Here is a 15,427-nt window from a genome sequence, read left to right on the forward strand (position 1 = left end):
TCATGAAGCAAGAAAGGTCAAGAGCGTGGGGGAGAAAATAAGAGACACGGTGTGCGAGTAAAAAAGAACAGTAGCGAGAGGAAAAAGATCATAGGAATGTGACTAAGAAAATGTCAAAGCCTGCAACATTTGAGAAATCTGGGACATAAATTGCCTGCTTGTGCTATAACACAGTACTGTATTTGATGCGTCATCAATCAAAACTAATATAAAACATATTCTTGGAACAGTTTCACAGCTCAATACTACAACAAATAAATACAGAGGCATAAGGAACATTTCCACTGAGAGCCTTTTTTTTCATTTGTTACCTACTTGTTGTTACAGAATAAGGAGTTTGGTTCTAAGGAAAGAATTCAAATTAAATTTAAAATCACAACTTTAACAGTGCACTTACTCATGGAGGGCAGCCTCTCAGGGCAAACTTGTGAGGGGAGGTAGGTGAAACCCTCGGGGAGGTATGTAGTGGGAAGAGCATCGCTTTCGCTGAAGTTGAAGTCATAAGAATAATCTGAAAGTGAAAAAAAAAACATGACCGGCTTCATGCTTTAATGTACAGCGTGTATAAAAAAAGAAAATGATTTCAGGAGGTGGACATTTTCTAAAGTAATGTACACAGAAGCTAACAGTAATTTATACAATATGAATACATGTCTTTATTATAGTCAAACTTGTCCCATACTTTGGTGAGCATGTCTGGAGTCACTAATGCCACCAAAAGGCAATCACGTGAAACTTACAATTCCCCTTTTTCCAACAGCACGTGTTTCAGTCATTACCAGCAAACAGCTGCAGAACTAAAGGACTTTGAAATTGATTGATTCTTTTTGATACACCCTGTATTTTACCGACAGCTTTTCATTGTCATTCAAAATATCTTTTCTAGTAAAGGCAAGCATGAGTCACTCACTGGAAAGCAAACAGACTTAAATGTGAAAACGCCATAGCGCTTTTTCTTTTACTTCCTTATTTAAACATTGTTTGACACTGCACTCATTCTCTTGTAAGGATATGAAAGATAGCATTTGTGCTAAACATTTCTAATAAACTAGTGTGCATGGGCATGTTTTTACCTGTGCCATTTATGCTGTAAGCCCCCCTCACTACTTGCTCCAGAACCTGAGCTCCAATGTTCTTCACGTTCTCTCTGATCTGGATCCCTCTGGCCTGGACCATAAACACATACTCATTCACTATGGAAAGAAGAAAAAACAGGCGAAAAAAAGAATTAATACACTTTATTATTAAACACAGACTCGAGGCATGTATTCGAGAAACCCAAGCACAGACATGAATCATATTATGTTAACGCAAAACGACTTTTAAAAATGTTTGAAATGTCTGAGAATGCATATATTCATTCTCAGACCCGTTATCCTTTCACTTCTTCTTTCTGATAATTATTTCAAACAATATTCATGTTTAAGAAATGCGGTTGCACTAGGTGTTTTACTAAGCTATTTCCAGTCATAAAGGTCTGGAAACCACTGTATCGTTTTGAAGCGCTCTTTTTCGTGAGAAAATGTGACGGGGACATATAGGATGTGGGTGAAACTACACAGCATAGAGTAGTCACATACAGGAAACAGGAAGTAGCAAGAGATTCTAGGTGAATGAGAATGTGCCAATCTGGGATTGTAGTGAGATTTCTATTGTACCAGCGACATCTCATCAAGCTGACACAATATTATGTAGTAGATCTGTTTGCTATAACAGTTCAGTCGATTTATTCCTAACTATAATTGGGAACTACACCAGAGAGGCTTAGTGAGAGTTCCAGTCAGCATGGAACTGACCTAAATAAACACCACAACAGTGGTTAACCTGCCAAGCAATGTAGTGGAACAAAAGGGGGTTATGTGGTCTAACTGCGAATAGCTGAATACACCTAGTGATGCATGCACTCTTTGGTGTACAGTAAAGAAGTATGACATACTATGTGCATAGTAAGAAGCTTTAAAAACATTCAAAAAACATTTAAAACACTGAATCAAGTTTCAGAAGTCAAACAAAATAGGCAAAAACACAGCTCGTAGAATAACTTCTCTGCCTTTGTAGCTCTGTGTCCAACACCGGCAATGTCAAGATGATCTGCATTATTGCGGACATTGTATCTGTGTGGATGGCATGTATACTGCTGAGCTAGAAATCCCCTGGATGTGATTTGTCATGGTAATTGCGTTACAGTTTCCATCACATTTATCTTATCTTATACAAAATGCCAGGCTTGCAGGATCAGAGACTAGTGGCTGAGCGTTAGCTGAAATCAATGTTCTCATTTTACTTCTGCAGCACTCAAATAGTACAGTGCAGCTGGAACCGCAGAAGACGACAATGGAACAGACAACAGATTCTCTTCACTTGCACTGTAGCACATGTAGAGGAAGAGCGACACGCACGGATGTTCAAATGTGCGCACAAACACGCACGCACGTGCATTAACTGATGCCCTTCTGAGGCACCATATGGATGGAAAAAGGCTAAGAGGCGTCTGGAGTGTGACCCAGTGCAAGCCACCAACATATTTTGACAAGTCTTTTTCTCACGCCTGCCAAGCATATGAATATACAGTAAAAAAACAAAAAAGCCAAAAAATACCACAACATAATATGCAGGTGTATATCATAGCAGATTTTAAATGAGCTAAACAATGTCAAATGAGAAGACTCTCAGATTGTGGTGAAAGCACTTTGGTCCACTCTTCTTTACACCATTACTTCTGTTCACTGAGGTTTATGGACAGTCCGTTCTTGGGATCATTGTCCTGCTTTGGCCAAGCTTTAGCTATCGTACAGATGCTTCACATTTGCCTCATACTTCAATATATAAAAAAAGTTTGCGGTTGACTCAGTGATGGTAGAATTTAGGCCTGTGGCTGCAAAACAAGCCCAAACCATTACCCCTCCTCCACCATGCTTGACATTTAATATGAGGTGTTAGTGTTGACATGCTGTGTTTAGCTTTCACTAAATGTGTTGCTGTGCATTAAAGCCAAACATCCTCACTTTGGTCTCATGTGTCCAAAGGATGTTTTTCCACAAGTCATAAGACTTCTTTCTGGAAAAACGTCCTTTGTAAACCTAAGCCATACTGCCATATTATTCTTTGAACTTAGAAAGAATATCTTTCCCATGCAACCTGTCCAAGTCAGAACAAGACTAAAGAAATATCAATGTACTCTTCGTGAACTTTAACTAGCATTTACAAGCCAACTGATGCCTTTAGAATCTGAGATATTGTTCCTGGGTTTTTTTTTTTGCATTTTCTCGGAACATTGCATGGCCAGCTCTTTGGATGAATTTCCTGGGTATCTGTTCACTCCTGGGAAGACTGGCAATGGGATAGTACTTACCCTCCTAATTTCTATGGAAGCAGTAAATATGTGCCATTTAGAGACCTGTTGAGTACCAGATTATCATTATACCCTGATATTTAAGAACCTGAAAGAGGTGAATTGAAAAAGGGTGTACTTTCATTTTACCGTGAGTGTATTATATATTAACTACCCTATCATACTGTACCAAACAGCAGCATATGAAGATTAAAGCAAAGCTAAGAAGTCTTTTCTTTGGTGTAAAATATATATATACATATATGAATAAATAAAAAAGAGGGTCAGGTTGACTGAAATTACAAACTAAAACACAGCCATGTAGCATCTAACATGCACTCTAGAGGCTGGATTAATGGTTTACGGTGAGGTAAGCAAGGTTATAAACTGTGACAAATGCAATAGCCATGAGAGACCTTGGCTTTAGAGGAAACTAACATAGCAGGTTACAACACAAAGCCATTAACACTGGACATATCAGGACAGAGGAGGCATGTATCACCACAGAGCTTTGTCAGTGTGTCAGTGTCGGCATATACAACTATATAAATGAGACATGGGGACACGTAGGACCCCCTCCCCAGCCAAACCCTTCCAGCTCTTCATCCCATCAGCACCACTCACTGTAACCCATCAAGCACGACAGGCAACCTTGAATGACCTTGTCTTCTATAGCTCTCAGAGAACATCCAGCCGTCACGCCAAGCACAGCCCACCTATCCTTGTCTCTTTCTCCATATCACTCCCACTTATCTGTCATTTCCTCTATCTCCCTCTTCATCTAGTTGTGCTGCCGTCTCTGTGTAATGTGGTTTGTATCACTTTCTGTCAATTCCGTTTGTTGCTTTCATTTTAAGCAAATGAGCTGAATGATGGATTGCAGGGTTATGGGGACAATTCCAGGCACCGACCCTGCACCATATTGTAGTGCAAGAGAGGTTAATCGAAAAAGAAAATGGAAAGAACTAAAAAAAAAAGTAAACACACGCACATACCCCTTTGTTTTTTCTCTAAAAAGGCAATTAACTGCACACTGATACAGCTCAGCAGTGGGAGGTGATTTCTCCTGTTCTGCTAGCTAGGCGATAAGAGCTGAAAGGCATTTTTTTTTCTTACCTCAGACCAGAAAAGCTTTCTGCATGTATGCACCATAGTCACTTTCAAAATGTTCATTTTAATGCCGCTGTATATCACTGACACCTACAGAGCCACGCCAAGAAAACACTATGTTCACAAATTCATCATATTATTCACACATATTAATTGACTTTAAAAGTGGATTAGGAGAGCGTTTGTATTGTTAGAGTGTTTTCTACACAGTTTCATTTGAATACCTCACGGTAAGGAAAATGGGCAAATACTCTAAGCAAAAACACAAAATCCCTCACAATGAACTGGAACAACTATTGTAACTTGAGTGCATTGATCAACTGATAAAGGTTTGGGATTTGCACATGGTGATGTGTAACTTGACCTTTTTAAACACAAACTGGATATTATCTGAAGGGACACACTTGTTATCACCTTGTTGGACTGTTTGCAAATGATGGTGAGAAATACATAAACTACAGTGGATTGACACTCACCACCCACAGCCATGCCTCGGTCAGTGAACCCATGCAAATGCACGCACATGTGAAATGAACAATGCCGTGTTACCACAGAGAACATTCTACATCCTCCCCCTCCCTTTACCCATTGATAGGTGTGACCCCCCCCCCCAAAAAAAAAACCCAAAACAAAAACCATGAAACAAAAAAAAACCCAAAACAGAAATTCAAACACCAAACGGTGGACATAATTATCTCACGAAACAAACTCCTTATTAGCCCCATCTGTAATTCCAATTACAGTTTTTCAAATACGCCTGTGCGAACATCAAACATCAAGACAGGTGCTTCCTGCACACAGTATTGCTTTTATTGTTTTATCATTAATAATACAGACAAACTGACTAAAACCACATTTTGAGTCTCAAAAATGTCTTCAAACCCGTGTGGACTGGCATTTTGTCCCCATAAGTCACTGCTCGTCCCCACAACTATAGTGGCATACCAAATTTCTGTCATTACAAAGATGCCTAAACATGTACACACAAACACACACACTGAATGTGCTTTTGTAACTAATGAGTTGTTGATGGGGCATTTCAGAGTTGCACAAAGGTTGCAAAGCAACGGCAAACTTTGTTTTTTTACCAGCTGAGCCACGCCTCAGTGAAGTGCTCCAAAACATGCCTGCACAGCTCTGGTACTTATAAATGTTTGACTTACTGATTAAGTACTGTCTCTATAACAGTTGTGCTTACAATGACATTTATGTTGTTGTTATCATGGTTAACTTCAGGTTACGCAAGCAGCAGTGTGCAATTATTCTCCAAGGGTCTTTGCTGTGCTTTACTTTGGTTACTTTGGCTAAATGTTTTTATTAGTAGTAATAGAGGCAGGAAGGATATGATAGATTTTTCTGTTTGTTCAGTGTCTGTCTGTTTCTTGGGTTTGTCATATTCACAGTTAGCAAACCAGGCTCTCGCATTCACTCATTTATGACTTGTTATTGCACTCAAGAGTCTATCCGGCTGTCAGGGTCTGGACAATCTCCTTAATGCATGACACCAGGGCAGGAAAAAGGGATTAGAAGCAAGTTAGAGAGAGTAATAATGGTCAATCTTTTTCGTTTTTTATCTGACCAACTGTGCAAATGAAAATGTGATTTTGCTCAGAGAATCTGAAACATACCAGCAAGAACAAAGGGAATGCCAGCTGTGCTAGTTACGGCTACGTTACACTTCGTCATAACTAGATCAGGAAGCTTCCACTAAACTTACAGCTCCCCTGCACGCACACACACACACACACACACACACACACACACACACACACACACACACACACACACACACACACACACACACACACACACACAGTCTGTTTCACATCACATCTAGACTAACTCCAAATAGCGCTGTGTATAAAAATAAAATTACAGGAAAACCATCATGCGTGCACTGACCAGAATGCTCGTCACGTGCACAGGAATGCAGACCTGCTCCCAAAAAAAGAAAAATGCCTTAAAGTCTACATTCTTAGTGCACCCCACGCCTTTTTTTTCCTTCTTCTTTTTCACAAGATCAGTACTCTTTTACCGTAAATTAAATGACGTCAGTACTTATGTTCATGGCTGTGTGCCCACTTTCTAGGGACGTGGGAACCACCCCCTTGCCTTCTAAAAGCTTCTAACCTCCTCTTGAGACAACTGAATTCAATCAATCATTGTTATTCGCAGTATCTCTGAAATGTTGCCTCCCCATCCACAATGTCTCTGCTGGTGGTAAATGCCTGCTATGGAGGGACGTCTGGAAAAGTAAACTACTCTTTTGTTATGCCACTGTTACTGTCAGTGAAAATATCAGTTTCATACTGTGTGTGACTTGCATCAGAAGTGAAAGCAGTGCATCCTGCATCGTGACCTATGAACTTCTAACCCCTGCGAGTCAATCGTACAGTTTGAGCAGGAGCTGAATCGCGCGACTGAAAAAAATCGCACAGTGTAAGCCCAGCATTATGAGCAGATATGAGCATACGAGAAACATAAATCCTACATTCAGTTTTTTCAGATAAAAACAAATGGGAATACCTACAGAGACTAGACGTAAGAGTGGATTTATACCCTCTAGCAAAATCTTTACCATTATATTTTGTTTTTTATTGATCTAAAATTGGAGGTGAATACTGATCAATGATTCATGTGCTCAATGACTGTGACCACAGGAAGCAGAGTAAAAATGGGGAAAACACCAGTTTTAAAAAGGAACTCGAATTTAAAGAGCTTTAAATGTGAATGTTTGATGTGAGAGGACTATTGCTTGAAACTCAAACCTTCTTACAGAAACTGCCTCATTCTTGACCGCTAGGTTCTAAGGTTGCTTTGAACTTCCCTCTTTAGTCACCAACTATATTTATACGATCACTATAATTCTGAAAATGGATATAAGGTGGGTCATGCAAACAGTGTTTTTTTTAACTTGGACATTTTGGATGTAGCATTTTTGGATTAAGACATGATATGTGAACATTACTGGGGCTTTAGAACCACTCTTTGGAAATGCCTGTTGTATCCCAAAGTTTGCAAAACATCTCATATCTGTTTAGTGTCAGCTCTGTTTGTGCTAAAGAAACTAACCAGCAATTTGCAAAGATGGAGGGGACATAAATGCCTGAAACTTTGTGGCTGGAAGAAGAAACACACTTCTTGAAAGACTGCAGGAAACAGGCATGCTATATTATATGTATGAAATGTAGAATAGAATATTTTATAGATGCAGGAATTGACTGTACATAAAGTGTAACTGTAATGGAAAAATCATGTCTATCTATTTAAAAAAAAAAAAAAAAAGCCACATAATGTAATCATGCTCAGACACAGTATACACTAACACATGCCAGCAGGGACAACATGAGGTGCAGTTTGAGTTCATTATTGGTTTTGCACTAGCCATTCTGTCCCTCCATCTGTTCTGCTCTCCCAAATGTATGGATGTGTGTGTGTGTGTGTGTGTGTGTGTGTGTGTGTGTGTGTGTGTGTGTGTGTGTGAGAACATGCTCATATCAGCCTTTTTGTCTTCATATCTGACCCCCCCCTGACTCGTTATGTCTGCTGAGCCACTACATGGCAGAGAAGCATGGGGGACCAGAAGTGGCAGTGAGAATTACATAAACGACACAGTGGTGCCAGGACCCCTTGTTTTCACCCTGCTGCTGGCAAATACTGGAAAACAGATCTAAAGGAAGGACTATGAGAGAGGAAAAGAGTGAGATGGACAGATTGTTGATATATATGGATGTTAGCTCAAGATGGAGAGAGATTCTCCCTTACTAGCGCGCTCCCGTTCTCACCCTAATGGGACATTTTTTGTAAGTGATAAGAGCAGGCAGGATGAAACGGAAGGTTGTTTCTCAGTTTGTTCACTCAATCATGACTATGGGAAATGTTTGTTTATAAATGGTCCAAGATTTTGTCCGAAAAGAGTTCAGATCAGAATGAAAGAAATGACTGGGTGTGTGATCACAGGGTGGCAACATGACATGAGGAACAATGAAAGTACTGAGAAGTGAGAAGTGAAGGAAAACCTATGGTTCCTCTTCAGATCAGTTACAAAAAGGAAATAAAGAGCTCATGTGTATTTTAACTAATGTTATACCAGAGAGTCATCTGCTGCCGTTGATGACAGTACTTAACAGCCTCCATTAAAAAACAACAAATAAACAAACCATTGCTTGTTGCACGGTTTAATAAACATACTTTTTTTAAGTATTAAAGTGTTAAGTGTACCCACATGAACTGCACTGCTTGTAGTGATAAACATCTTGAGAATAATCACCTCGAATCTGCAGCCCTCCTCTGGTTTATAAAGCTTTACAACAAATTCAGCTCCTTGTTTATCTAACAGGCGCACAACTGCAACAAAAGTGAGAAAGTCTGCCTGATGCCGGGATTCTGAAAGCTGTTTTATTATTGCTGGACAAGCTGACTGTTCGTGCAGAAAACCCTAGAGCCACCAGGAAATGTTCTGGTTCTCCTGATAGGCAGTTTTATTTTTAGCTCTAAAGTAAATTGGTGACTTCATTGCTAGCTACAGGGAAGCCTGTGCCCAACTATAGGTGGATTTCTATGACGTTTAAGAGTCACAGTTTACAGTTTTATAGTGTTTCAGAACTGCTCGATGCCTAAATAAAAAAAAAAAATAATAAGGATGCACAACTATTAAAAGCACGACTTCATTAAAAATAACAAATATATACTGTAGGCCAGGCCAGTTTACAGAATTTCTTTATGTAATTCCCAGCATAACAAAATGGAATATTCAGCATTCAGACTGAAGTTTAAGTTCCAGGACTCAGAGCAATAAAAATCTAAGTTTTATCATTTTAGAGCATGTTTTATTTCCAGTTGCTGTTAGCCCTCTGAAGCAAGTCTGCTGCCAGTTGGAGAGCGCCCTTCTCCTCCTTTCTCCTACACTTTTTTTCTACTGTAGTATGCCAATAATATCTCAAGTGCCTGTTTTGTGAACAACAAAGCAGTTCCTGCCAAATACAACTATGCAGATCATTAAACCAGCTCAACATGACTGGGTCCTTCTCACGTAGCTTTTGGTCTTTTGCCAGATGTTTCTGTTTTTCTCTTGTATTTCACCAGCTAACCCGACCTGCAACTTCCTTTCTTGCCTCTTCATTTCACAAAATCTGAAATTGTAGAGTTTACTTATTTTGCACATCTAACCTTGGTAGAACCAACTGCCCTTCCGATCTGTATGACGAAAAAACTGCTCTTCAACTCTTGTCAAGTCACAATATGCAAGACAGTTGCAGTGTTGCTAAGACAGGGCATTGCTTCATTCCTCAAGTACACCCACAGCTTCATCTCACCCCTTTCCTCCTGCTTTTATATTTGGCAGTTGTCCAATGCATTCCTGTGTTATTGCAGTGGCTCTGAATAATGGGCAAACAAAGGACATGCACAGACAGGTACACATGGACCCCAACCCCCAAACATACACTGTACTGCACATTTCCTGCTGCTTGATATTTTCCTACCAATCTCCCCCTCCACAAAGCTGAAGTCTCTTCACAGCTGGAGGTTACTCCTGTTGACTGAGCAATGGGCCAGAGCGGCAAGCAAATGCTGCACGCTGCACAATAGTAGTAGTGACATATAGTGGAACAAGATGCAGAATAACGCAACCTTTCCTCGTGATATACACATTCAACTATCTACAAGGCACGCTAGAGCTACCATTTGAAATCCTTCAAAATACATAAACTGTGCACAGCACCGAGGTTTCAATGCCCACATTTGAGACACTCTTCGATATTATGGTTAATCACATCAATGCTAAATTAAAAACTCTATTTGCTTAACTGCAACATAAACTGTGTAATGATTTTGGAAAACATATGAGATGATATTCCAAGATAATAATATGGAATAAATAATGTATGTGCTATTTTATACTGCATGCATGTGTATGTATGCATTAATTAGCTAACATTAAAAAAACTGCTAAGGCTTTGGAGCTGCATTTGATACATTTAATATTTCATGAGAATAATAGTGCTTCTGTTTTAATGCAAATGATGCACATGGAAAAAAACAATTCTCTTTACTCAGCCATGCATTTCTACTTAACTTCATGAGAACATTTCATTGTTCAGATGGAACCCTGCAAAGATAAAAAAAAAAACTAAATTTTTTGTATTTCCCCTACTGTTCCCGTGTCTGAGCCAAATGAATGGGGAAGAAGGAAGTGGTGCTGGATAAACAGACAAACAGGTGCAGCTGTACTGACTCACTTTGCACTGACAGCAGATTAAACAGATGATTAATGCTGAGGCATTTTTTCATTTTAATAATAATACCGGTAATGATAATAATAATAATAAATATAATAATAATATTAAAAATTAAAAGAGAATTTTATCACCTTTGATAAAATGGGTTATTTAACCAAGAAATACCAATTCATTACATTTATATTTATGTATGAATTATGTTTATCTTCTAAAGATAGAAAAGCAGTGTTTAAGCTGAGCCTTGTGTTGCCTTACATGTGAAAGATGACTCCAAGATCTCACAACGAGGAAAACAGCTTAATAATTTAATACTGTTACTGGACTGTTATTTGATATAAACAGATACCCGAACAGGAAAAAGATGAAATGGTTTATCTCTAAAATCATTACAACTTTTTATTGTTAAAATGCAAATCACTCCAAAATCCAAGTAGCAAACAATATTACTGAACACTGCAGCTATAATTTTAAATCATGCTTTTTATTTGTTTTTGTTTCTAATGTCTCTGTAAAGCACTTTGAACCACCTTGTTGTTGAATTATGCTATACAAATAAACTTGCCTTGCCTTGCCTTGCCTTTACACCTTTGCCTACTTTTCAGTCCCTGCTTTAAGGTATTGAGTAATGGCCAGAAATGTGGTTTTGTATGACATGATGTGAAGCTGTCCTTTGACAATATACAATTTCATTATTTTATCATAAATTTTCAGATTGCGCATGAAGTGAATGAATTGGAATCTTGACGGTTAAATCCCCCTAATAAATATAGTTCTGGTTCACTTCATACTGGCAGACATTTTCATGTACACTTATATGACACAAGCATTTGTCAGTGTCATGTGTCAGTCAGGTGATTCATTTAGCAAAAGTAAGCAGATTTTTCCAATAATTACACGCAGCCACTGAATCCAGTAATCTGTTGTGGCCAAGAGCACCCACAGCATGAAGCAGAACTACTTTTTAAGGATAGAACTGGACAGCTTGCTGTGACTCTATCATTACTTTTACCTCACCTTTATTTTTGTGTCAAGGTATAGAAACTAGTCCAAATGGAATATGCTTAAAGCAAATAATGGTAGATGAGCAAAACTTTACAGTTTAATGTCTCCGTGAAACAAAACTGGAATTTCCACTATGTTTTCATGTAAAGCTTAGACAGCGAATATTTGCTTTCAGTAAATGGCTTTTGTGAGCAAAGTTTAAAACCAATGCTGTCCCTGCAATAATGATCCCCTAGAATCAGCAGTGCGTCACTCATCACCACTGTGTGCATTTGGATTATGCCTCACCAGCATGTTTGACTGCCCTCAAACATTTGACCAAAAGTAACCACGGTAACCGTCTCAAAAACAAAGGGAGGCTCAGACCAGGTCAACAAAGACTGGGATTCTCCCCCAGATGATTAGGTTACATAAATGATTAGTGCCCCAACACAAGACCCTCAGTAAGCCTCTAAAATAACTCACTGCCCTCCAGCTAAGGCCTTAATTATACTTTCTTGTTTCTGCGAGTCCGTTAGGGTCTGAGCAACTGAAACTTCGTCATCATACACTGAGTGCGAAGGTCCGTACGGACATGCGCCTGCTAATTTTTTGAGAATGCTTGAACTCCACCCCAGGGATTTTACATTACAATACATCAACTGTGCATGTGTCCCAGATGCAGTCCCAGACGTTAAAGAAGAATATCAGGAACGACTACTTTCTGTGTCTGTCTCCAACTGTCCGCAACAGAGTATAATCAAGGTTTAAGAGGAATGACTACTCTGCTGTACTGTCTCTAGCTGTCCGTGTCCATAACAGACTATAATCAAGGTGTAAGCAGTGGTATACCAACACTGACCTCCACTAGCTATCTGTTGATCAAATATCCAGGCAGCTAAGGAGTCATTTTACAGAAAAATGATTGAGCATATGACTGTGCATGCTATGCCCTACTTGTATCTCAAAGAAGCTACAAGTAAAAAAAAAACCAAGAACAAACCAATAAAATAAAATGAGAAGGACATTTTAAATTTGAGTAAATCAGAGTTTAAGAGTTTAGATTCTTTATCATAATTTATTAAACCAACACTGCTGAGATTAAGTGAACTGTTCAGCACTTTTCACTTCAGTATTAGATTCTCTCTACTACTACCAAATAGACCCTCACCTTTATTCTTTGTGGCCTCTATCAAAATCAAAGTGCTTTTAACCATTCCTCTGAGATTCTGATCCACATTGACATGATAGCACTACACAGATGTTGCAGATCTGTGGGCAGCGCCTTCAAGTTACTAATCTTTTGTTCCCCCACATCCCAAACACGCTCTTTTGGATCGAGATCTGGTGATAAACAAATAAAATAAATGTATACTTTATTGATCCCTGTGGGAAAATTCCTCTCTGCATAAATGGGCGCCCGGGGAGCAGTGTGTAGGGACGGTACCTACCTCAAGGATACCTCAGGGTAGCCATTCAGTGGATTCGAACTCCGGACCTTCCGGTCACGGGGCCACCACTCTACCTATTGAGCTATCCCTTCCAGTTGGTTATTTGATCACAGGGAACTCATTCTCACATTTAGGCAACCTGTCTAAAATTAAATGAGTACATTACATTACATTGTACATTATTATTTATAGCGCATTTAATTACAACAGGAGCGTTGACCAAAGTGCTGTACAAGAATACAACATACCTAATAAATTAACTTAGAGTACTGATAGCAAACACCAAATATGAATTAACAAATAACTCTCATGCTGTATTAAAAGCCAGTAAATAAAAATGCGTTTTAAGCATACATAACTGTTCTCGTGCTGATAGCAGTCATTAGATGATGCTAGCTCTGTGTTCATAAAAGAGCAACAACAACAACAATACTCAGGTAGGTTGTGCCAGTTAATAATCATCAATTTCTACCAAACCATTACTCTACTTCACTAGTTACTCTACTTTGCCTACTCTCTGTAAGTCCTAGAGAGGTGTACATGAATATCTTAGTAGAATATCTGGTGACATATCTGGAACTGATGACTGGTATTTTCACACTACTGTCAGCAACCCGTATGTAAAAGTTGTATTTATCGATAAAGGAAATTAGAAAGATCAGGAATGACCAGTAGTAGGCTGGACACTGATTGTCAATATATTTATATTTATTATATTTTGAAAACTTCACTCAAACATGCCATGTAAAGAATATCACACAATAAACATGTATCAGGATACACTGCGCTTACAGTTTAATCAATTTAATCTTGTTTACTGCTTCCTGCAGTGGCAGAGTTTTAAGTCACATGTCCTTTATCTCTGCACATGCATTTACACATATGAAAATAAACAAAATTTATATGTGTTTATTGAAATATTGAGGCAAGCGCTCTTCTGACCCATCAGGGTTACTTTGTTTTATTTATACTAGTTCTATTGAAGTTTACTGAGAGGTCCTATCTATACAATCTCAATCCAAAAGAGATGTCTCTATCAAAAATCCCAAATTACTATAATGGCTGTATCAATGAGGATTTGTCATCATACAGACCATCATGGGAAGCAGGATGGCATGTCTCTTTGGTTCCTGTGACATTAAAAACTAGTCAGTCCTGGATGGGAACAAGTCCTGAGGGAACCATGGCAACTGCAGTGAAAATGTCAAACACCAAAGTAGAGGAATTTTAGTGTCTGGACTCTCAGGCATTCAACTTTGTGTGTGTTTAGATTTCATACAGTTTTCTACTTACTATTAAATCAGAGACATCCATTTGCAACTGTCTAAAGAGAGTCACAAAAGTTAAAGCTACATAATTAATCCCTATTCAGCACGCTTGTCTATTCACAATGAAACCCACCTGAGGCAGCTTGGCACACAGTTAATATTTCACCCTGGCTCTCTCTAGCTTCTGGAAATTAGCCTGAGGTTGCTGGCTAATTCCAGCAACTTCATGTAGCAGGAGGGTGTTAGAGGGAGTAAGAATAGTACTACATTGGGCCTCTAGGACCAGGATAAATTGCTTTAAGAGTGCCAGAGAAGCACAGGCATTAACATTGAGACACCAGCATCAGCACAGAAGTAACCGACCCATCAAGCACAAATGGGCTCCAAGTATTATGACACACAACAGGCCGCATTTTCCACAGACAACTCTACTCACTTGCACTTAAATACACACGCACATACACACTCACTTAACACTGCAGTGCACAGACACTGTTATTATTACAAGTGGATCTCTACTGGAGTACAGCCAATTTTTAGTTCTGTGGTTACCATCAGCCATGCTTTTAAACTCTGAGTATAAACACCAACAATACAAGACTTAACAGAGGCAGTTTTACTACAACTAGTACTTATTTGGATTTTAATTCTTCTAGTGGTACTTAAAATGCTCATCAATTGCCTGTTTGTTCTTAGTCAAAGTACCGATTTAACAAATCCATTAAGCATAATGAACTAAAGTGTAATGCACCTTGACAAAATTAATGATTTACCCCATTCAGACTAGAGTAACAGGGCTGCATTTGAACATGTTGTTGTTGTTACAAACATGTACTATGCAGACCTAATGTGGGTTTCCCTAGAAATTCCAAACTGCAAATTTAAAAATATTATCTGTCTTATCATTATAAGAATCTTCCTCCCGTAAACCTTCCCACCTCAGAAGTAATTTTTTACTCAAATTAGGATTCAAATGATCCCGAAGTAAGGTAGAAACTTAAGTTGGAAACTTTTCCAGGCTATAAGTGGCTGCACAAACAAATAGAT

General features: G+C 38.8%; 1 protein-coding gene across 1 annotated transcript in view; it reads right to left on the minus strand.

The window, feature by feature from the left end:
- The window catches only part of b4galt5 (UDP-Gal:betaGlcNAc beta 1,4- galactosyltransferase, polypeptide 5), a 34,834-nt gene that overhangs the window by 11,105 nt on the left and 8,302 nt on the right, over positions 1 to 15,427 (minus strand). The window contains exons 2-3 of the mRNA XM_085344908.1: positions 1,074 to 1,193; positions 398 to 511 (exon numbers count right to left, since the gene is read on the minus strand). Coding sequence (XP_085201034.1) covers positions 398 to 511; positions 1,074 to 1,193 — 234 coding nt within the window. The remainder of the gene's footprint in view (positions 1 to 397; positions 512 to 1,073; positions 1,194 to 15,427) is intronic.

Source organism: Diplotaxodon limnothrissa, linkage group LG20, assembly GCF_057381915.1.
Source record: "Diplotaxodon limnothrissa isolate DT_005_m linkage group LG20, D_limnothrissa_male_GT1.1, whole genome shotgun sequence".
NCBI lineage: Eukaryota > Metazoa > Chordata > Actinopteri > Cichliformes > Cichlidae > Diplotaxodon > Diplotaxodon limnothrissa.